Source organism: Manduca sexta, unplaced genomic scaffold, assembly GCF_014839805.1.
Source record: "Manduca sexta isolate Smith_Timp_Sample1 unplaced genomic scaffold, JHU_Msex_v1.0 HiC_scaffold_2178, whole genome shotgun sequence".
NCBI classification, from domain to species: Eukaryota; Metazoa; Arthropoda; class Insecta; order Lepidoptera; family Sphingidae; genus Manduca; species Manduca sexta.
In genome coordinates, this window is record NW_023593116.1 from 4523 (window position 1) to 26725 (window position 22203).

General features: G+C 32.6%; 2 protein-coding genes across 2 annotated transcripts; one reads left to right on the forward strand and one right to left on the reverse strand.

The window, feature by feature from the left end:
• The first annotated feature begins 269 nt into the window (after positions 1–269).
• Positions 270–16077, forward strand: LOC119188395 (sodium-coupled monocarboxylate transporter 2-like). Its single transcript, XM_037445830.1, is given in 14 exon segments — positions 270–331; positions 5634–5938; positions 6028–6193; positions 6438–6549; positions 10345–10412; positions 10533–10687; positions 12524–12767; positions 13431–13546; positions 14404–14503; positions 14590–14760; positions 15176–15253; positions 15256–15326; positions 15575–15773; positions 15991–16077. Coding segments are annotated over 13 exon segments (1782 nt in total). The 5' UTR covers positions 270–331; positions 5634–5723.
• Positions 16078–17613: 1536 nt separating this feature from the next.
• Positions 17614–21537, reverse strand: LOC119191979 (Golgi reassembly-stacking protein 2-like). The gene is given in 8 exon segments (XM_037445829.1): positions 17614–18885; positions 19308–19469; positions 19472–19622; positions 19731–19923; positions 19925–19965; positions 19967–19999; positions 21016–21300; positions 21372–21537. Coding segments are annotated over 8 exon segments (1308 nt in total). The 5' UTR covers positions 21435–21537; the 3' UTR covers positions 17614–18505.
• Between the last annotated feature and the right edge of the window lie 666 nt (positions 21538–22203).

Sequence of the window (22203 nt, forward strand, 5' to 3'; positions counted from 1 at the left end):
GAATATTCGTTACATCACTAATAGGTACAAACTATTTTTTTTAAATACCTATACGAGGTTTTTGATCTCAAATAAGCATATACGCAATTATACACACGTAAGCACTATAAGCGTACACAAACTTATACGCGTGTTGCATATAATTTGCACTCATAGCATGCATGACCCTTGCGTTTGAGACGGTAATAAGACAAAATACATCCATAAAATAGGCAAAACATACGCTAAATGCGTAAGCGCGGTTAATGATTATAATCGTTTTGATACGCACTCAAGTAAGTCGAATTTAAAAACTCCAGGCTCACTGTGCGTCTTAATGTAAAATGGAAAGGTAGGTTCGATGTATTGCGTTATATTGAAAGTGAAAACAAAAATAAGTGTACCTTTACATCAAGTAATCATTCTTTATGGTTGCTTTTTGTTCGCGGGAATTATTGACCCCAGACTGACCTGACACAAGCCTATAATGTGGAAATACTAGGAAGATGTGCAAGTGAATGCTTTAGCAGGCGTCCATACCAGCAAACCGGTAAATGTAGATATACACTAAACCATGCAATATTTCATATTGGTCCAATATTTCTAAATGAGCCGAACCCAAAATTAAATTAAAGCAAGCTTTTCTTAATTATTATACGCTAGACGTAACCTAAAATAAGAAGGATGAATCATATAAGAGTGTGTGTGTGTAGATTAATAAATAAAAAGAAACAGAGCTTCTGTTGCGGCACTTGTGATTAGCTTGGTGCGAGATACAATTGATTAGTGTAGATGGTTGTCACACCGAGTGTCACCCTCAGTAGTCTGCAAGCGACACACCATCAATCATTGCTATATAACAGCTATTTTGAAAAAAAGTGTGAAACGAAAAAAAAAAAAAAGCAATATTCTTAAAGTGAGTAGCTCAAAATATACGCTAAATATATTCATTTAGACATAATTAAGCAAATGGATAACAAGGTTACAACAATTTTTTAAAAATCTTAGAAGGTAAGCTTGATACATCTATAAAATTCTTTAGGTACTAACTTTTAAGTAGTAATAACATTATTGTAAAACATCAAACGTATTTAACTGTTTGATGTTAAAAAGAAGGGTTATTACGACATCTATGGCAATCATGGAACGATTATAATAATTATTACTTGATTACTTAAATACCTATATATAGTTTCTCCTCGGACTGAATCTATAAAAAGTGTGTGACGAAGATGGTATGGTAAAATTTTGAGAAAAAAATTCTTCAATTGGACCAGTATGAGCCTGTTTGGAATTTAATCTTAGCCTCGCGTTTAGTACCTACCTATTTAATTTAAAATTTAACTAATAAATGACAAATATTTTTACATTGTAAAATCAATGATGATTAATCAATGTTGGATAATATAATATCACAATACCTACTATTTATACCTATTAATTTTGACATACATTTTGGAGGGTTAATTTTTTATTTGATAATTTAAATATTACGTTGGTACTTGGTAACTATTAACTGCGTATTTGGTTAAAAAGAAGATTGAAAATTTCTTTAGTGTCTATTCAAATTTTACGATCAGATTTTGTAACAAAATAATATTATTTATATGTTTGGATTCCACTTACATAACTTTACTTATGATAAAGGAAAATAAATAAGGAAGTAAAATTTATTATCTCCTAAAATGAAATAGGAAGGTTTTAGATTTGCATACAGCAACTTTTATAGCATTATGTCCGAATACGATTTAAACAGAAATTTTGTATAAAATCATTCCAATATACCTAAATGCATTAAATTCTAAAATAGCATTCATAATAATATAGGTAGAATTATACCTGGGTTTGATATGTTATGCTCAAAATATGTCTATGTCATCATCATCATCATCATGATGATCCCGAAGGGTGCTGTATGTATGTAGTACGAAGACTAAATACAAGTACTTAGGACACTACGAGTTCTCTGGTTTGTCTGCGCCCCATGACCGTCCGATGGCCCTTATATTTCATTTTATTAGTATTTTCGGAACACCTCCCATTCCTTACCTTCATTATCCTCATTACTTCCCTTTAAGTCGGAGCACCAACATGATTCTATTTGAGTTGTGTATATGATGCGGAAGATCAATTGCTTGTTTGCCGTACTATGTTATAGATATTTTTTTAACTCTATTTTATTTAATTTCCAGATGTGTACCTAATAACATGCAGTAGTGGTTTCATTCAGAGATATTTTTTCATAACCAGATAAACATAGAACCTAGAAATCTTAAATGATTCCTGTCTATTAAGACATCATTACCGTATAAACAGTAGGTTCATTTCATATGCGACCCGCAAATCGTCAACATCGCTACGTATGTAGCACGCAATTATTGTCGACAATAAATAAGAATAGTGACGTGTACGTATGTTTTCGTCCTGTAGGTACATACCATGTTTTGCACATATTCTGTGAAATATAAAACAAAAACAAGGCTCGATCGTAATTAAAAGTAGTAAAAGTTTAAACCCAAAGCACAAATAAGTATGATTTTTAAACGACTCCAAAGGAGAGAGGTTAACTATTCATCGTTATTTCTTTTTCCGTTAGCTAAGTGATAATTTTTTGCTCCGTGTTTCGTTTGAAATAAATGACAAAAACTACTCAAAATCAAATAGGTTTTGATGATTGAACTTTATGTACGGTTTATTTAGAGGTTATTATTAAAACACAACCAATTTAAATTACACATTTTTCTTATTTGTTTGTTACTTAGCTTAGATGACATTTTATTTTAGGCATTGACTCAGAAACAATATTATTAAACATCCATATAAAAATAAAAACAAGAATAAAAGGAAGATTGCAATTTTAATTATTTCTTACGCTGTATTATTTTATTTTTGTCGAATAGGTGACGAAACAACATATTTGAGACGTTAATGCCGATATTGGCTAGGATTCGGTGAAAGTTTCATGCAACTCCATTCAAGGTTTTCATCAATTGCATAAATAATATTACACATTTTCCGATGCAACAATAATGAATGCCTGGGGCTTCTTTGTTAGTATGTACTTGGTTAGATGTGAGACGGCATGGTTGCGAATTTTCTCAATTTACACATACTCGTACACAAGCACAACAGTATTCTGTGAATATTTAAGAGAATATAGGTAGATATACATATTCATATCTTTTGAGTATTGTTCTTTCATAATTTTATTCAAGGCCAAATTTTGCGCTGCAATCTATTGGTAATACAATATATAAAAATTCGTATTGGCTTTAATTAAAATAAGTTAACTGTTACACGAACTGACCTTTGACTTCCATATATACGTTTAATAGCTAGTTTATGTAATCAGCCCATGTTAAGCTTAGAATTAAAATATTTAAATACATTTTTATTCAATGTGCTGGACATAAAAAAAATATTTGCATAAAAACGACATGAACGTAATGAAAATACATTGATGTCTTATTTTTACTGGTTTTTGCTTGTAGTAATTAATATGATCACCTTAGATTTTTGTCTGAAAGCACCATTCTAGTAATGCAACCACAAATCACATGTATTCTTAGCTCCTTATATATAATACGTCGTTACATAACATATTAATCCCGATGTCGCTGAATTTTTCATATCCTCCCACTCTCATTTAATATATTCGCACCTACCTACTAATCTCTAGCCATCATCGAATGATATGTTGTAAAATGAAATCTCTTCTGGTTTAAGTTCAGGAAAAGTTCACTCCCCTCGTTATTATATTTTGCGGTACAATAACATTATAAGTTATAGTAATAAGGTTTCATGACTAAATAACAGTAACAAAAGACAAAGTAGAGAAAGGGCGTCTATATCCTATAAGATACGATATTAAGTACTGATTTAACTGATACTCCATTTATACTTTATTTATAGTGATGTTAAAAGCCAGCAAAAGAATTAAAAACACCTACAGAATTAATTTTAGAAGTATCTACGTATTAAACATATTTTCACATATTTGTGTATCGAAGACATCAAACCATGTCAGTACACGGGTCTAATAAACTAAAACAACAACAATAACATGCAGTGAATATTTAATTGCTTGAAACGTGAGACAAACGGATAGCTGTTACTCCCATGCCTATGAGTTGACTTTGATGTTCTCAATGAAGCGTGCCTGCTATCCGGAACGATCCGGTTTGTAGTAGCCAACACAAGAAAATGGACTGGGTTATTCCGACAGCCATACAATCATTACTAATCTGTCGTAATTGGAATGCATACATAACGTACCGTTCTTTTTATAAAATACATTTCTGTATAAGTATATCTAAAGCATTTGTATTAAATCTCTGTACTCTTACTAAGTATATGTTTGTGTGTGTATCTCCGTATTTCGGTATATTCGCTTACCGAAAATTTTTATACCTATACGATACAGTATTTAGTTTTGCTAGATTTAAAGAATGTTTATGTTATAAACCAACTAAGAAGCTCACCTAACGTTTCATGTCAGTTTTCTCATTTCTGTAGTCTGGTAGATACTATTCCTATCTAGTCAACCATTCATAATGTAGAATGATGTACATATACACCGTAGGTCTATCACTTGGTGATTTAATAAGAGAATAAGTGTGACATAACTTTTTCTCATTATACCTACCTAATGAATATACAGAGTCATGTAAAAATAATAAGCAAACGTAAACATATTTTATATACATTTGCGAATAATATTAAAATAAATTCTTCCATAGAAAAATTTGGCCTTTCGTTAGGGACTTTTATGAAATATTATTTTCGATAAAAATGTTCTCTAAACGGTGTAAAAATTAAAGTTCTACCTCATACGTCGTGTGTATATTTTTTTAAATCTTTTAAAATTTTGCATCTGAAACATAGTCAAGATATGAAGTATTTATTATTTATTAATAACACCAACAGAATAAATTTGGGAATTGGGATACTAACCACTTTCGTTATGCCCACAGAAGAAGGATTCACTAGAGAAATATTGTGTTGCGAAATAAGTAGCTTTAGAAGTCAAAATGCTGGACCAACCTCATTTAAAGGTTATCTGAAAAAAAAAAACAGAGGAGTGACTGGCTTTCTGGAAGTATAGTAAGATAAAATAGGTCATTGTTTTTGTATGAACAAACAACAGTATAACAGTACTTTTGATAGCTTATTTCCAATACCTTGCTGTAAAGTCCAATTCATCTATGGCATCGTCGATGCAACACCGTCAATGATCCATAGTCATATATGTTGGTAACTCGTACGCTAGCTAAGTGGCCGGCAAACCTCACTTGGAATAAAAGAAAACAAAAACATCAAAGACTACCGATGACTAATGCTATAAATAATTTAATTGCAATTGATTTTAATTGATTAAAGATTACTTCAACACACGGAATGTTAACAGCCCACATAACAATTAAATCATTAAAATGTACACATTGCCGCGTATAGTCTCTATACTGTTACAAATAGGTTGAATGAAAAAATAAAAACAAAAATACATATAGAATGTGTCGCGTGATGAAATATTCTATAATTTCTAATATTGTTGTTATACCTAATTTTTATAACTTATAAGAAATATAGGTACTTAGCAAGCTAAATTTCCTCATATTGAGGTCAGTTTCATAAGTTTTGTAATTCTCTTCCAGATATTTAGCTTTATCATATTACTATGTGGGAGCTTTAAAATAACGCAGGCTTCACAAAAATATGCGTTAAAAGAAATCAATAATACATTTATGTCCGTATTTCAAACATATCACAAAAATATGAGCTCTTCAAATGAACTTTTCCACTGGGAGGACTACAGCGTGTTATCGGCTATGTTACTGACATCGTGTGCTATCGGCGTATTTTACGGATACTTTGGAGAAAAACAAACAACAGGTGATGACTTTTTATTAGGCGGGTCATCGATGGGGACATTGCCCACTGCTCTAAGTCTCGCTGCAAGGTACTTTGATTTCACAAAATATTATAGTTTATCAATTAAAATTGCGTTGTTCCTATCATTGTTTATAATAAATATTTTTTTAATTTCAGTTTTATAACAGCAATAGAATTACTGGGAAACCCGGCCGAAATGTACATGGCCGGTGCACAGTTTTGGATGATATGTATAGCATTTGTATGTGTTGTGCCTATTGCGAGCAATTTATATCTGCCAGTCTTTATGAGGCTTAGGTTAACGTCGTGTTATGAATATTTGGTAAGTAATTTTGAAATTTAAACATCTATTATGATAATTTCACTAGTATCTAAATAACTTATTTGCAAACAGAAAAGTGGTGACTCGTAAAATATAATATTTGACAATATTTATTGTATCAATTTATGTCAGTAAAATTTTATTTTACATTTACCTATTCCATGCTACTTACAATGTCAATTTGGAAATGTTTATTATAAAGTTATTACTTGAATCATTTAAATTAATTCGGATTTAATTTTAGGAAATACGTTTCTGCAAATCACTAAGAGTGTATGCCAGTGCACTGTACATAATGCAAATGATATTATACACGGCGGTGGCCGTGTATGCGCCGGCGCTTGCGCTATCTGATGGTAAATAGACATTTTAATGATATTATTTACTCGACTTCGACATCTCATTTCATTCGCATTATACTTTTGCTATTTCCTGCATCTGTGCCGGGCATTAGTCATGGTTAGATGGAAAACGCTAGGGGAAACAGCAGATCGTGTCATACCCGGGCATTTCAGTCTGTCAAATTTTTTTTTCGGTCATTGTTAAAATATGAACAGTACCTACACTCTATTATTTTTGTGTACGACTACTGCTAAGTTAATGTTCATTTTTACGAAAATATAAGAAATTTGGGCTTTTTTAAAAACCATTTTATGCCAATTTTGTTATAAGGTATGTAAAGCAACTCTAAGTATATCATGGATGGAAGTAGATACATACCTACATAATAATATTATTTAGATACCATTTATGCCAATTGCACCGTATAAAGTAGTAGCATCGAAAGTATTGCTGTTATGTAAATTTTTATTTACGCAGTCTTAATTAATAATTAAAAATGAGAGGATTATCCAGCATCACAGTGAAACATATCATCATAGTTAATAATAACTTATAAGTATGTGTGTATGCTATTAAGACTCGATTCCACTAAATTAATTTAAAGTTTTAATTTTTATACAAGAGCATTTATAACACGTATCGAGCGTAGAGATTTTACTTAACAGTAAGCAATCTTAAAAATGATGTATAATGCTGACTTGTAGCAGCTATTATTGGTGATACTGGGTACCCAAAAGCGGGTAGTATAATATTTAGTTAAATCGACCCAAAATACTAAGTATACGTATAAAGCCAACAATAATATTGTACCTTCCCTCCATGATACTCTATAAAGCGACGCGCCATTGAGAAAGCGATGTGTTGGTATTCTAATTTCATTTTCTTTCAATGTCAATTTGGCAATACATGCGAAGCCAAATGTGCAGGCATGCCCACTGGTTCAATATTCAATGTCATGTTGAATATAAAACACTTTCCAGGTCGCTTATGCAATTATTTCTATTAGCACAAGATATCCACATACCTATAGTAAGATGACAGCTCATACACTTATTGCGTGTTGTTAAGTTTAGCCATCTTCTCTATAAACATATTTTTGTAACAAATGTACTTGAACGGTGTTGTTGCTTAAAAATATTTCATCAGTAGATATGCAACTTGCAAGTCTCTCAAGAAATGCATTCATCTACAATAATTTATTCAACAGTTCAACAAAAATTACTTACTAGATAAAAATTCTCATCTATATTAGAATAAATATTTTTTACAAAACCCTAATTCTATACTTAAGTAATCTTACGTAATCTTAAGAATGCATAACTGTCAATAGGAACTGTTACGTAACGTATAAATTATTAGTACCAAAAATTTAATGTGCGTGCGTGTGCGCACTATAAGGAATAATAATAACATTTCAAGTTACGCAATGTAGAATCTATAAAGGCCTCGGCGAGAATTATTTGATTGATGTCTGTCATCAACCTCACGTAATTTTAGGATAGGTACTAGAAAATAAAAAAATTAACAATATTAAAAACTTTTTTTTTGTTTATAATTACAGAAAGAATACATACCTACAACGATATTTTTGATACTGAAATAATACAATACCTACTTATATTTTAAAATTAACATGTATAATGTGTCCTATTTTTACCAAAACTTTAACTCGCATTATAAAATTATAAAAAATATCTATAGAGTAAAGTCTAACAGGTTATCTGATCTCAAGTTAGCTCTACCGTCAATTAATATGCCCAATACCAGAATCATAATTATGCTACTGGATGTAAAGAAAAGCAATATGAATTAGGAAACGAAGCGGGTTCTTTGGACTTTCAGAAATCTCACTTACAATATGTAATTTAACACCAAGTTGTCATCTCACGTTGGTATTCTAATTAAATTCGATTAAGTTTGTCTATTACTGAAATTATTTGTCTATTAATACTGTAGACAAACAATATGCTTGCAACAGCACTCTACCGCTTTGCTTAGAAACCTAGGAGAGTCCTACAACTTTTAACGTTTTACATTTAACCATGACATAATAAGGGAATGTATTCAGGGATAGAAACTGGTAACAACTATAAAAACCAAATAGTACCTAGTCAAAGATCTATAGAACAGCACGCTAGATATCATACGCTCTATAGAGTCTACAATATAATATATAAATTAAATAGATTGCTTGGTGATAGGTTTGCCTCCTATAAAATTACGGGACGGAAAATGAATGCACCAGTTGCGTCTCTGCCTACGCCTTCGGGGATGAAAGGCATGAGCAGTGACTGTGAATAGATTGCTCAAAAGTTATAAGAATTTTAGTGGAAAATAGAAATATACCTAACCACAAGTATTCCTAAATTAGTTGTCTACAGTCCTTGTTTTTAAACTACAATCGGGTTCATGTAGGCATGCCTTGTGTATCGCAATATAGCTTAAAGTAAAAAAGTTTGAAATTCTAAATCTATCTATATCTATATTTTCTATATGTATACTTATAATAAATCTGTAGAGGTCAATTCTGTTCATGAAATATATTGCCAAAATAACTATCAGGGGGTGATTAGGGATCGATACTGATGCCAAAAATGCAATTAGTAAGATTTTTGTCTGTCTGTCTGTCTGTCTGTATAACCGTTATAGAAACAAAAACTACTCGACGGATTTTAACGAAACTTGATACAATTATTTTTCATACTCCTGAGCTGGTTATAGTATACTTTTCATCACGCTACAATTAATAGGAGCAGAGCAGTGACGGGAAATGTTGGGAAAACGGGAGAAGTTACTCCATTTTTTAAGCTTCCGTCGCGTGTGCAACCTTAATGGTTAAAGCTACACAGTAATCATGTATGACGGAAATGACCGGACAATCGCACCACCTGCATACCACCATACATTAAAAAAACATCCCGACAAATTGAGCACCTCCTCCATTTTTGAAGCCCGAAATCCACGCGGGCGAAGCTGCGGGCGGAAGCTAGTCAATAATACATTTTGGCATTAGTTACGGTAACTCTGTCATCTATTTCATCTTATTCTCGTTCACACTCTAAAGGACTGGATATGGTAATAATAAAACACTTATTTGTTTAAATATACATGATATACAATGTATTTAATACACGCCAAATATAGTGAGAATTAATCCACAAAATTTTCACACAGCGACGGCATATCATATTTAGTTCAGTAGATATTTCATGACTCATAGACGCTTACGCATTCAATGAAGGCTACCTACATGCCCTATTGCAATCGCTTTACGACTATGAGTATATAATGGTTGTCATAATAACAGCCATAATATGCGAATAGTCCTCGTTTGTGTGCGTTTATATCCCCATCATGTAACGCACATGCATATCATTGCCTTTTTATATAAAAGGACTATAGTTTGATGATGCAATATTTTAAGTAACTTTGGTTGGCTATTTACTTTCGTACATACGCTATACTTCTACCCCCTACACTGGGTCTGATTCTACAAAAATATTTTTTATAAAATGCGCAGTTTAATTGGTACAACCTCAAAATTATGCCAAAATAATTATATTGGCAGTTACAACTGACGAATATATCTTGACCTATTTAAATATTCAATAATTCTTGTAATGGAATATATCTATTATAATTACTTAGTTGCTTAAATTACATTTTAATGATACTCAAGAGTTATTCGTTATAAAAAGAGAGACTTTATTTTGAACATTCCTTTGTTGGTTTCAAATAAATGTTTTATAAAACCGAAATTCCGATTGTTTTAACATTGATAAGAAAATTAATAGATTTATTTTTTCCAGTGACGGGTTTAAACACTTATTTAGCAGTATCTGTAGTATACGTCGTATGCATTTTCTATGCTTCACAGGTTTGTACAATTTTAAAATTAGTATTTTATGATATTTAAATATTCAGATTCATATACTTATGTGTTTGTTCTGTATTTTATGTTATTCTCTAAATAAAGGCCAATTTAATATTGTCACAGGGAGGAATGAAAGCTGTAATAATGACAGACACGTTTCAGTCGGCAGTGCTAGTCGGTTCCTTGGCCGTAATTTTAGCAATGGGCATTTCAAATATTGGCGGAATGGATAACGTCTGGGAACACGCTTGGAACACCAATCGCCTCCATTTCTTTGAGTAAATTCTTAAAATATATTAATAAATTATGGTCATTATGCCGGTTTCGCGACAACCTCCAGTGCGCTACCACTTGCCTGAATAGTTTTTATTAATTACAGATCAATAACCTTTCTTTTCGAAATAAAAACATATTGATAAATGTTTAAGTAAACTTTTATCTAATAATTAATGCCAATGTGGTGGTTCGCTAATTTAATGCATATTACTACTTTTTGAAAGCGACTATGTCGTTGTATTCTGACTCACGATTTCTTTTATTTTGTTTATTGTTGTCTTAATATTAAGCTCATAGTAGCACAATTCAGGATTTGGAATTGTAAAAACCTTAAAGATGCAAATTTTAAGTTAATTAAAAGACCACATGTTTTCTTCATTAAACTTTGTCTTATTTATACATAAAAAGTTATCTCTAACTGATATAGTTTCCATAGTACGATCGGTTGCAGTTTGCGACCACCAAGACTTTGTATGAAAAAAATAATAACCGCAAATAAAACAAGATACTTGAGTAGGTACGGTTTGAAGTCGACAACAATATTCCTTATGAGTATTTTTTAGTATTTTAATATAAACAAATAATTAAATATTTATATAATTTTTTCTTATTAATTAATTGTGTTGGATTTAAAGAGAAAAATAAACAAAATATTTTATTTCTATAAAAATTGTTTTATAACTTTATTTTAATTGTTTAACATAGTGGTCGCAATCTAACACAATAATGGTCGCAATTTTCATAATTTATGAATGTAAGTGCGATGTATTTTATTTTGTTTTACAAGTATATTTAGGCCTCATTTAGATGATCGCCAACTATTTAGTCCATTGAAAAGTTACATTTGGGGTTGCGTTTTTAGAGGACGCAATTTTATTTTTTTGTAGTGTTGGGGGGTCAGTGTAAAGCTAAAACCAAGTTTGTGGGGACGCCACCCTTGTCCCACGGCCGTCATCTTGAAAATAGGGGTTAAAATGGCTTTTACGTATCTCTTGAACTATTTATCTGACAAAAAAAAATTATAAACATTTTTTGTTGCAAATTAAATTCTCTAAAACTTTAGTCCAGTAACTTTTTGTCGTAGAACTATAAATAAAAAAGTTATAAGCAAAAATGTTAAGAAATTCAATGTTAAGCAATGTCTATTGCAACGTCATCAGAACGTGTGTTTATAAGGTTCATAATACTTTTTTTTGTACTCTCATTACGTACAACACAAACCCGCGGTTGTCGGCTTGTACGCGAATTACTTGGATCCTGAATCGCTTTGGCACAGATGAAGCAATTGTAACATTTCAATGAACTAATTATAGATATAAAATATTGATTCCTTTGAAGTTAGCAACTCAACTAAGTGGTCGCTAGCCGGCGCAATGGCTCTATTATACACAATCACACCGAATATAATAGTTTTCGTATAAGAGTAAGAAAAAAATCATTCAAACTTAAAAGCATCGGTCAATTTTTAAATTCAACATACTTGAATTAATTAAAACTTGTATCATGTATGTGATAAAGTTTATTTCATAATTAGTCGACGATAAATTTTTATTACTTTTAATTCGTGTGATTCATTTACTTGCTAATTGAATATCTATAAAGTGAAAGGTTAAAAAAAAATATTACCTACATTGCTATAAAACATTCAATAATTATTGTCAATCTGCAAAGTACCTAATAATATTTTTATTAAATTATATAAACCAGGATTGTAGGATATACAGGACTGTAGTTCATTTATTTAAGCAGATTTATTTTGGTACAAGGCCGATCTTAAAGCTTTACCTAACTACTTGCATATATTTAAAACAATAATTATAGGATATTATTATTTTCAGCATGAGCTTTGACCCAACCATACGACACTCGTTCTGGTCAGTTGTTATCGGGGGTACGATGTACTGGACCAGTATGTTCTGCGCCAATCAAGCCTCTGTGCAAAAATACTTGGCGGTAGAGCAAATATGGCAAGTACGCGTAGCGCTTTGGATGTCGGCGTTTAGCCTTATCGCAGTATATTCAGTCAATTTCATCACTGGGGCCGTCCTTGCGGTCTACTACGCGGATTGTGATCCAATTCAGGTAAACAAAGTTGACGTACTCTCCTACGTGTCACTGCTGCTTAAATGACTTGTACATTCTGCAGTAGGCATGTGATGTAACCTGATTTATGCGTGTTAGGTATGGGTTGAATTTTCATTATAATATGGCTAGGCGTTGTAAATTGCTAATTACTTACATTAGAGCGATCTACTTTGACTGACTATTTTTTCCCAAGTTCTAGGTGGAAAAATATTGTTACTAGTGGCTCTGGCTGACGTCCTACCACAGACTATATCTTATGTACTTAATCTACCTTTTATCTTTTATGAAAGAAAAGCGCAACCTATCGGGCCCAAAATTATCCTATGTTTCAGGCTGGAACTAACTAAACTATCACAAAATTTTTCATTAGAATCCGTTAGGTAATTTCGGAGATTAGTGTCTACGAAAAAATATTAAGGAACACAGCAAAATAGGAATCAGTCAAACCGGTTGAGTCGTTCTCAATTGATGCTCTTACATACAAATGGAAATTGATTTTCATTTACGTAATTAGTAACAAATGTTACATTTTAAAATGTTAAATCCAGCTTTACTTTTATATTTACACTTTAGAAAATTCATCCCCTATGGTGAATAAATGTTAAATATAGTGTATAAGTATTCGTATACTCAATGTAATAATAACAATACTTACCCCAGGCTGGTACGATCAACGCCGCCGACCGACTTCTGCCGTTGTACGTGATGCAACAATTGGGTGGAATACACGGCGTTCCGGGATTTTTCGTTGCGGGTATCTTTGCTGCAAGCCTTGGGTAAACAATAATAGACTTGTCAGAAGTTTTAAGTATTTTTTTTATCGTAGTTATCTTTACAGCACTGCTATATCCGTGACGTTCAAAGGCGTCCCCGTAACTGACTCGGGTTGATTTCATTACACATAATATGTGAAATAACCAGTGGAGAGCAGTTCGAAAACTGGATTTAATTTAACTTGCGAATGTTTGGTGCCTAGGAACATTCATTAATTGTCCGTTCTGTCTAAATATAGAAGAATTTGGTTCGGGATACTAATGGAGCTAATAAAAAAAAATAACCATTCGCTGACTGATGCACGTGGTTACACTGACGTTTGTTCCTCATTGGCAAGACATACAAAAATTAAGACGTTAATTAGGTCCTCCGCGATTGTAAGTGTTTTGGGTAAAAATAATTTGCATTACGTGTACGTGGACCGTCTGTGTGGTCGGAAACAGCTTCATTATAATGCCTTCGCCCACTCTGAATGACTGATCACAACAAAGCTGCTGATTTACGCCAATATTTTATACTTACCTAAGAAGAAATATACAGCAGTAATTATGTGCCATAGTACATAATATAATAACTGTGATTATTTACAAATTAAGAACAAGATTTTTTTTTTCTATTTACTTACTATAATATATCATCTGAATTTGGTAGCAATGTATAAGAACTGTACTTTGCATGAATTTAAACTTAACTACTTAAGCGAAATAGTTTCTGCAGGAAATTTGAAGTGTATTGCATTGATAATACACTAGAATAAGATAAGATCAGTTGGAAGAAGAATTACTACTGATGGTGTGTGTAATTTGACAAGTTCTCTTTTAAAATCAACAGTTCTAAAGTGTTTGTCATAAATCTATAGGACGGTAGCATCAGCTTTAAATTCTCTAGCTGCGATTGCATGTGAAGATTTCGTCACAGGGCTATTTAACATAACACTGCCAGAGAATAAAGGAGCTTTTGTAAGTAACTACTAATTACACAACAAAGTACTCATAAAGTTATTGTTTTTCTTATGAAAAATAACTATATTTCCTTATTTCAACAGATTGCTCGATGGGTCTGCGTGGTGTGCGGCGTGGTTTCATTCATATTGGTGTTCGCTGTAGAGCGGCTGGGGCCGGTATTACAATTGGCGCTTTCATTTAATGGCATGACCGGGGGTGTGTCACTGGGACTTTTTTCTCTGGGCATGCTGTTTCCGTGGGCGAATGCTAAGGTCTGGATAGACATACCTAATATTATATTATTATAAGGTATAAAAGTGCATGAAAGTTTTTAGAGAATCTTTAAATGATTTCTACCGAAAATATTATGAGCGATCCTCAACATTGATTCAAATTTAAGGAACATATACTTATGGATTCAAAATATGAGACTAAATCAACTTGTAAGAATGCTAGTGCTTTTATTTATTTCTACGCTGAGAACATACTAACTATAAACTAAGTACAGATTTCTACACACCTTATGCGGAATCCACGCCCACTTGCCGTTAAAATATGAACTAGACACTAAGGAGTAGGCACAAATTATACAACATCAGGGTTTATTCGATTTAAACGAAATATACAAACTCGTTAGGTTATGCATGATATTAATATTTTCCAACTTAAATACGTACGTGTTTTCAGGGAGCCATCGCAGGCGGCATATTTGGGTTGCTATTGGTGATTGTCGCTGGAGGAGGAGCACAGCTTTCCCAGATGCCATTGCCCCCGAGTGCCGTTTTCCCACGGAAGGCTGTGACGCATCGTTCAACTTAACAATCACAGCTGATACCTAGTAAAAACTGTTGTATTATATTTGAAAAATATTACTATTTCATTCGTACAAAGTGTGCTTTAAGACATTCGCTTTGTATATATTGTGCTGTTTTTCGATGAATCAAAAGTATTACTGATGAAGCTTATGCAATTATTTAACCGCCCTGAGTACTCAATTAACACAGACTTTGAGACACATTAGGACATACGTTACAATTCTCGGCGAATTTGAATTCTCTACTGTACGATGTTTTCTTTTGTTTACAGTGAACAATCTGAAGAGTATCTATTCTGGTTATTCAGAGTATCATACTTATGGTATTCAGGATTGGGCTTCATTGCAACTATATTGATTGGTTTATTAGTATCAATAGCAACAGGCACAACCGATCCCACGACTGTGCCAATTGATTTAATATCTCCACCTATTGTGACGCTGCTAAACTCATTACCTGTTAAACTGAAGGTGAATATCAACTACCATTACTTACCTTTTATTTGTTTTGTTAATATAAAAAAAAAATTGTACATTACTTTTTACGGAGTAATAAGAAATATCAACGAATACATAATATGTGCTCACAACTTAAAAATGGAAGAATTACATCCAATAATTTCTTCATAAATCATTTCATATAAGTAACGGAAATCAGAATCATGCTGTAATTCGTTTATTTCGACAGAAAAAGTTGCAGATACCGCCACGACTAGGTCTAGAACGACGACGAAGCTCCAGCGTCCGCCCTCCCAGTGTCGCAGATGATANATGATGCCCAACACACACTTAAATTAGATGTTTCTGAAAACCAAATCACGCAGTCCTCTACTTGTTAAGCATAGAAAATAGCATTTAAAAAATACAGCTTAAACCCACAGCGCAAATACAGGATTACCTATATAATTATTAAGCCATTTGACTTTCTACCTGTAGCATGCTACAAGGCTCATAAATGGGCCGATTAGTCTGCTGAAAGCCAATGGCGGCCTTAAGGAGTGACGAACGGGGTAACTACCCAGGGTCTCGCACTTCTCACCTTTTATGTTTGCATGCAACGCCAGTGTAGCGACTCACACCAGTACCCCCTAGTAAATTCCTGCTAGGGGTGCCTACAGATGTATGTAAAAAACTCAGTGCAAGGAAGCAGGCATACACGCGACATATTTTTACAGCTACTATGACCGTGTGTGAAAACACGAACGGGAAAACCCTGTGCGTGTTGTTGTTTTGGTAATATTTAGTAGGGTTAATTTCTACTTTGCGGTAGCGTGTTACCGCCGCAATAGTGATTTGCGTCGTTCAGGTTTAATTTAAGTAAGGGACAAACACCTAGGCTTGCGACGAACAATACGAATGAGAATATTTTTTTTTAGTAACGCAGTCAAAGCGTTCTCCAAGGAGGACTATAAACTTAACTAAATAATATACTTAATGGACATATAATATAATTGTTATTCAAACAAAATGTTCATAGACCATCAATTATGATTTATCTGCCTTGTGTAGCTAAGGGACCGTCCATAGTTTACATCACAATTTTTTTAGGAACCTCTCCCATCGGTGTGACGTCTCGTTTTTTTTTAATTTTAGATACACACAAATCTGAGTACCTATACTACTAAATAAAATCAACATTAAATCGCGGCGGGCGGAATTTGACTCAAATGCAGCCGCATTTGAGCCGACCAGTTGAAGAGCGGCCTTGTGTTACAGCAGCCGCTCGCTAGCTAGCGATTTTAGCTATTTTAGTTTTTCATTTACAGTAACTTCTTGTGTTTTAATACGTAAAGTGTTTTGATATATGTCACGAAATGTATGACCCCGTCCCCTTCTCACATAGTCTGTTGTCACACTTTCTTGACTCCTCCCGTTTCTTAACGTGTGCTATAATTTATAGATGACCCTAAGCTAAATATTTATACTGCAAATATTTTTAAAAAGAAAACCAGCAGCTTCTCGACAGACCTTGCCTTAAAATCTGCATGTTGAATTAAGAATAGGTATTTTTAAACTGTACATTAAAATATCTATATAATATTTATGCATTAGGTATTATTGATGGAAGAACTTTAAGCTGTGGCAAATAGGTATAATTTCAATGTAGAATGCCTCTACCTATATATTGTTTTTTTTATATTTATATGTGAATATTATTGTAAGATTTAATTTTAAATTCACTAAATACAGTGAATGAGCACAACCATTTATGTAAATGTTAAAAAAGAGCATTTTAAATAACTTATTTTCTATATTATAAAGTTCTTAAATACTGACAATGATGTGATTAACAAAGAATAAGTATACCAAATAAATTTATCTTATATCGTGTATTTTTGCCAAGTTTTTTACATAACAATAATTATTTAAATAATGTAATTTCGTCTCGTATTAAAATGACCTATTCTATAAATATCCACAGGGTTATAAATTTTAAATTAATCATGTCCAATTCTGAATTGTCTAATTGTACAAATTGTTAGCTTATATCAATAATTTATTGTATCAAGTAATAGATACTTAATTAAAAGAAGTGAGTACCTTGGGGATAAGGGCCACAGTGGATAATTTAACAATCGGCCGAAATCCGAATCACGCGACAGGGGCACGTCATTCAGACGGTCAAATTGAGAAGGTGGATGTTATGAGAGATTATACGACTTACATTTTACAAACCACAATGAAATTAATCAAAATAAATGATGGAATATTAACTCAATACTTAGTATTACTATTCTTAATCTAAATAAACTTTAGGCATAGCTAATTATTAAATTACGTACTACCTCCGGTCTTTCAAATTTGTTTCTATTCTCCAATATTATAGGTAGGTACCTATAATTTACACATACTCAGAATTGGACAGTTTTCGAGTACAGTGGACATGTTTAGACGTAGGCATTTTATAGCGAGAGTAATAATTTATTATACTATATTCAAGGAAGAAAAAATTATATCTAGAATTCTTCGTTTTAAAATATGTATAAATAAATGCCTTTGCTGCAAGTTGTCTGTACAACCAAATTCCATAGGATAATTGGAGTGGGTAGTAATTTTATTTTTTTCTTTCCTGAATATTGTAATGAAAACAAATACACATATACTTAACTGATGCGTTCTGCAAAGTTTGAAAATAAAATTCACATAAAATACCATGTCAAAATAATAATAGCAAGATAATGTTTTATTTATCTCTCATCCCTTTACGATAATAAGTCTTGTGGCTGTAAAGTTTGTTGTTGATGGATTTCTTGCATAGTAGAGACCGGCAGTGTAGCGCTCACTGTTATTGAAGGCATGCCTGGTAATGATACTGGAGTCACTATGGGCAACCCAGTGGAGATGGCCGGTGGTTGTATAGGAGCTGGTGCAAAACTGCTCATATCAAACGTTGGTACCAAATTTGGCGCACTTTGGGGAATGCTAGTAGGAGTTTGTTGCTGTGTGTAATTAGGCATCATCGGTATGTAAGGCTGTGGCTGATTCATGGGAATCCCAGGCAGATTCGGCAGTGGAGCTGGTGGTTGAACATTTGAAACTGATGGGATGCTACCCAGATTTGTCAAAGTTGCATCTGCTAAATCTGTAAACAAAATGCACCATTTTTAAGCTTTAATAAACTTTGACACATAACATCTCATTTCAAAATAATATAAAAACATTACACAATATAATGTATAAACTTAAAAAGACTAGAATAGAATCACTAGAGTTCAACACATATCAGTTCAGTCTACCATTGTGTCATTAAACTAAACCACCCAGTCTGTGGATCAAACAGAAAATAAGCTAAAAATATTTTGTAACTTTTTTTTCTAATATTAGGTATTTCTACATTAAGTATGTCATCAATCTGTTACATATATAGCATTTTATACAAATACATATTATAATCTTTCAACTCATATTGGTTTAATTATAATATTATACCAAAATTTCAAGTTTATGAGAATTAGGGGCAATTACGCAAATTATTGATTGTAGGCGGTTCGAATTCATACTTACTGCTAGAATATGTAGCCATGTTAGAGACAACAGTTTGGGCCGTCATTGGTGGCTGTGGAATATTTGGTTGTTGTAGTAAAGTAGTTTGTTGAGGAGCTTGGTCATTCAGTTGCTGTGTTGCGTTAGTAGGCACAGTAAAATTTCCTGGATTGACCATTGGAACCCAGATAAAAATGGTGGTGGTGCAGAAGGCACCTGCTCCCCTTGAATGTTTGAAGCTTGGGAGCTGACCAATGGCACCTTCTCTTCATTTATATTTAAATTTTGAACATTTGAAATTAGATTCTGCTGAAGTTGAGATGTTTGTTGTGTTGCCTGTAAGCACACAAATAAATAAATGAAAAGATGATTTAGCAAATTCTTAGAGTATATACATCTTTTATGCTTATATTTTATAGAATGTCAATATGCTAGTATACTAACCATTGGAGTATACAATTTTTGTCCTTGAACATTTTGTGCACCTCTCACAGGTATCCTGTGCAGATAGCCATACCCTATGCCGCAGCCTAGACTGCCATCTCCTCCCCACATGTGATTTGGTGTTATAAGAACTTCACGACAAGTGTCATCATTTGCATTATAAACATATAGCTTCAGTGCTCTACCTTCGTGGGGAATCAGCACCAATGATGTAATCAGAAAATGGTCTGAGCCCCTGCTAACTCTGCAGGAGATGATGGATGGACTTCCTGTAATATTACAATCGGCAATAAAATAAATAAACAGTACATTTTAATTATGTCAATATTTTAAATCAATTTATACATGTGCAGGTCTAATACACTGATTGCATAAAATGTCTGTTTCTTCATGTCAGTTTATTTAGTTTTTTATGTTGATAATGATAGTGACTGGACCTGTTAGTAAATATAGCATAATGTAAAATATAATATAATGTTCTCCAACAAAATAATAATAATATTGTATTATAAAAAAATCATTAATATTTTCAAATACAGATAAAAACTGCTATTGATCTATTTTTATTTTTATCTTCATTTAAGGAGATTTGTCATATTTTTACAAAAATGACACTTAATATTTCCACTTTTATAGACATTTACTCACTTTGGTTTAGTTTCACTGCAAAAATTACACTAATGCAAATACTGTGTTAGTGTCTCATTTATTAACGAAAGGCTAAAGATATTCTGTATCATGGACTCAAAATATTTGCTATGAAAACAATTTTAAATACCACAGTAACAGAGTATCAATATTATTCACATAAGCATATCACCACTTTATCATTATAAGTTACTTGCTGTTTTCAGCTTCACCCTTTAAAAGAAAAGCCTCTACAAAAGTCCCTAAAATACTGTATGATGTATACATTTATAGTATTACTAAAGACACAGAAATCTTTGAATTCATTAGGTTAGATTGGAATTACGGTCACTTAGTATGAATTTTGCAAGTGACAGATGAGTGCCAAAAATATATATTCAAGCATGAAACTCTTCTTTGTACATTTTGAGGTTAAAATGTGTTAGTTTAGTTTTGTCATAGGAAAAGTACTTGGCAAAACTTGAGAGCGATTAATTTACAATCAGAGAACATCATTTTACTAAGCGTCCAGTTGCGTCCAGTTTTGACCTCCAAACAGCATACTTCCAAATTTTACAAATTTCTAAATTTTAAACTATTTCTAAATTATCAAAATATTATACGTGTTACATTTACATAGATACCTAAAGTTACTTACCAGTACATGCCAAACATTTTCGTTTGCACCTTCAAAGGAGCAAAATCTTATACTAACCCCCAGTAGACCTTGCCCACCCCAGCTGGCACTAGGAGTGATCATTACTTCTCTCACTGACTGAGTTTTACTACTGTAAATTAACATTTTAATTGTGTTGTCGATATTCTGCTTTAATAAATCTTTTAGTGTGTCATTGTCTTGATCCAATCTAGTGTTTTCTATTGCAACTATGAAGTCAAAAAATGGTTCGAGATTAGCCTTTTGACCTGGCGACCCGTCCTGAACCTGTGTCAAAACATATTGATAACGCAAGTTACCCAAAACATAAAAATATATACGAACTTGACAACACATACCCGCAAAACATGATATCCTTCCGAGCCACCTCCTGGCACTTCAGTGCTATGGGAGGAACCCATTTGGAATCGTACAATCAAAAGAAAAGTTGTGCGCGTAAATAAAATTCGTATTTTATTATTTCAGCTTCGTTTTTGAAATATTACAACACAACAGCATTTTAACTGCAAACGTAATTTTGACATTGACGTTTATATTTTTCTACGTGGCGCAACCGGAATAGCAAAGAGTGAAGAATATTGTAGAAAAGGAATGTTCGCCAATAATCATGTATGAAATTAACCCGTGTGTGTTAGTACAGCTTCACGGACTTGTTCTGAAAAAAATCCCTAAAAATAGGTGTGCATCACATCTCTAAGCACTTTATATAAAACATGAGCAAATAGATTTTACGTTACGGCCCGTCCCATTTAGATACGACTAGATAGTTCACGGTTTTAGATTCTCATTTTTCGTGTTAACAACACTATTTGCCTCCTGCCAAACTGTATAGGGAGGTTGACAAAATTTAGGGAAGTCGACAATCGATATTATAAAATACACAGTCATCTCAACGTCACCATCGATTCTTATATACCAATTTACGATATAGATATTAGAAAACATGCGATAATTTGGCTAGAAAAACAAAAATATTTATAGTAAGTCATAAAACGTATAATTTATTGTTTAAAAATAAAAATAAATGAGAAACTAACACAGTATATTTAACAATTAGCAAATCTATTAGGTATAGTGTCGATTAGATATTCATAAGATAAGACACAGAATCAAAACCAAATAAAAATTTCTAATTATTTTATTACCCCTTTTTTAGTCAACTACTATACT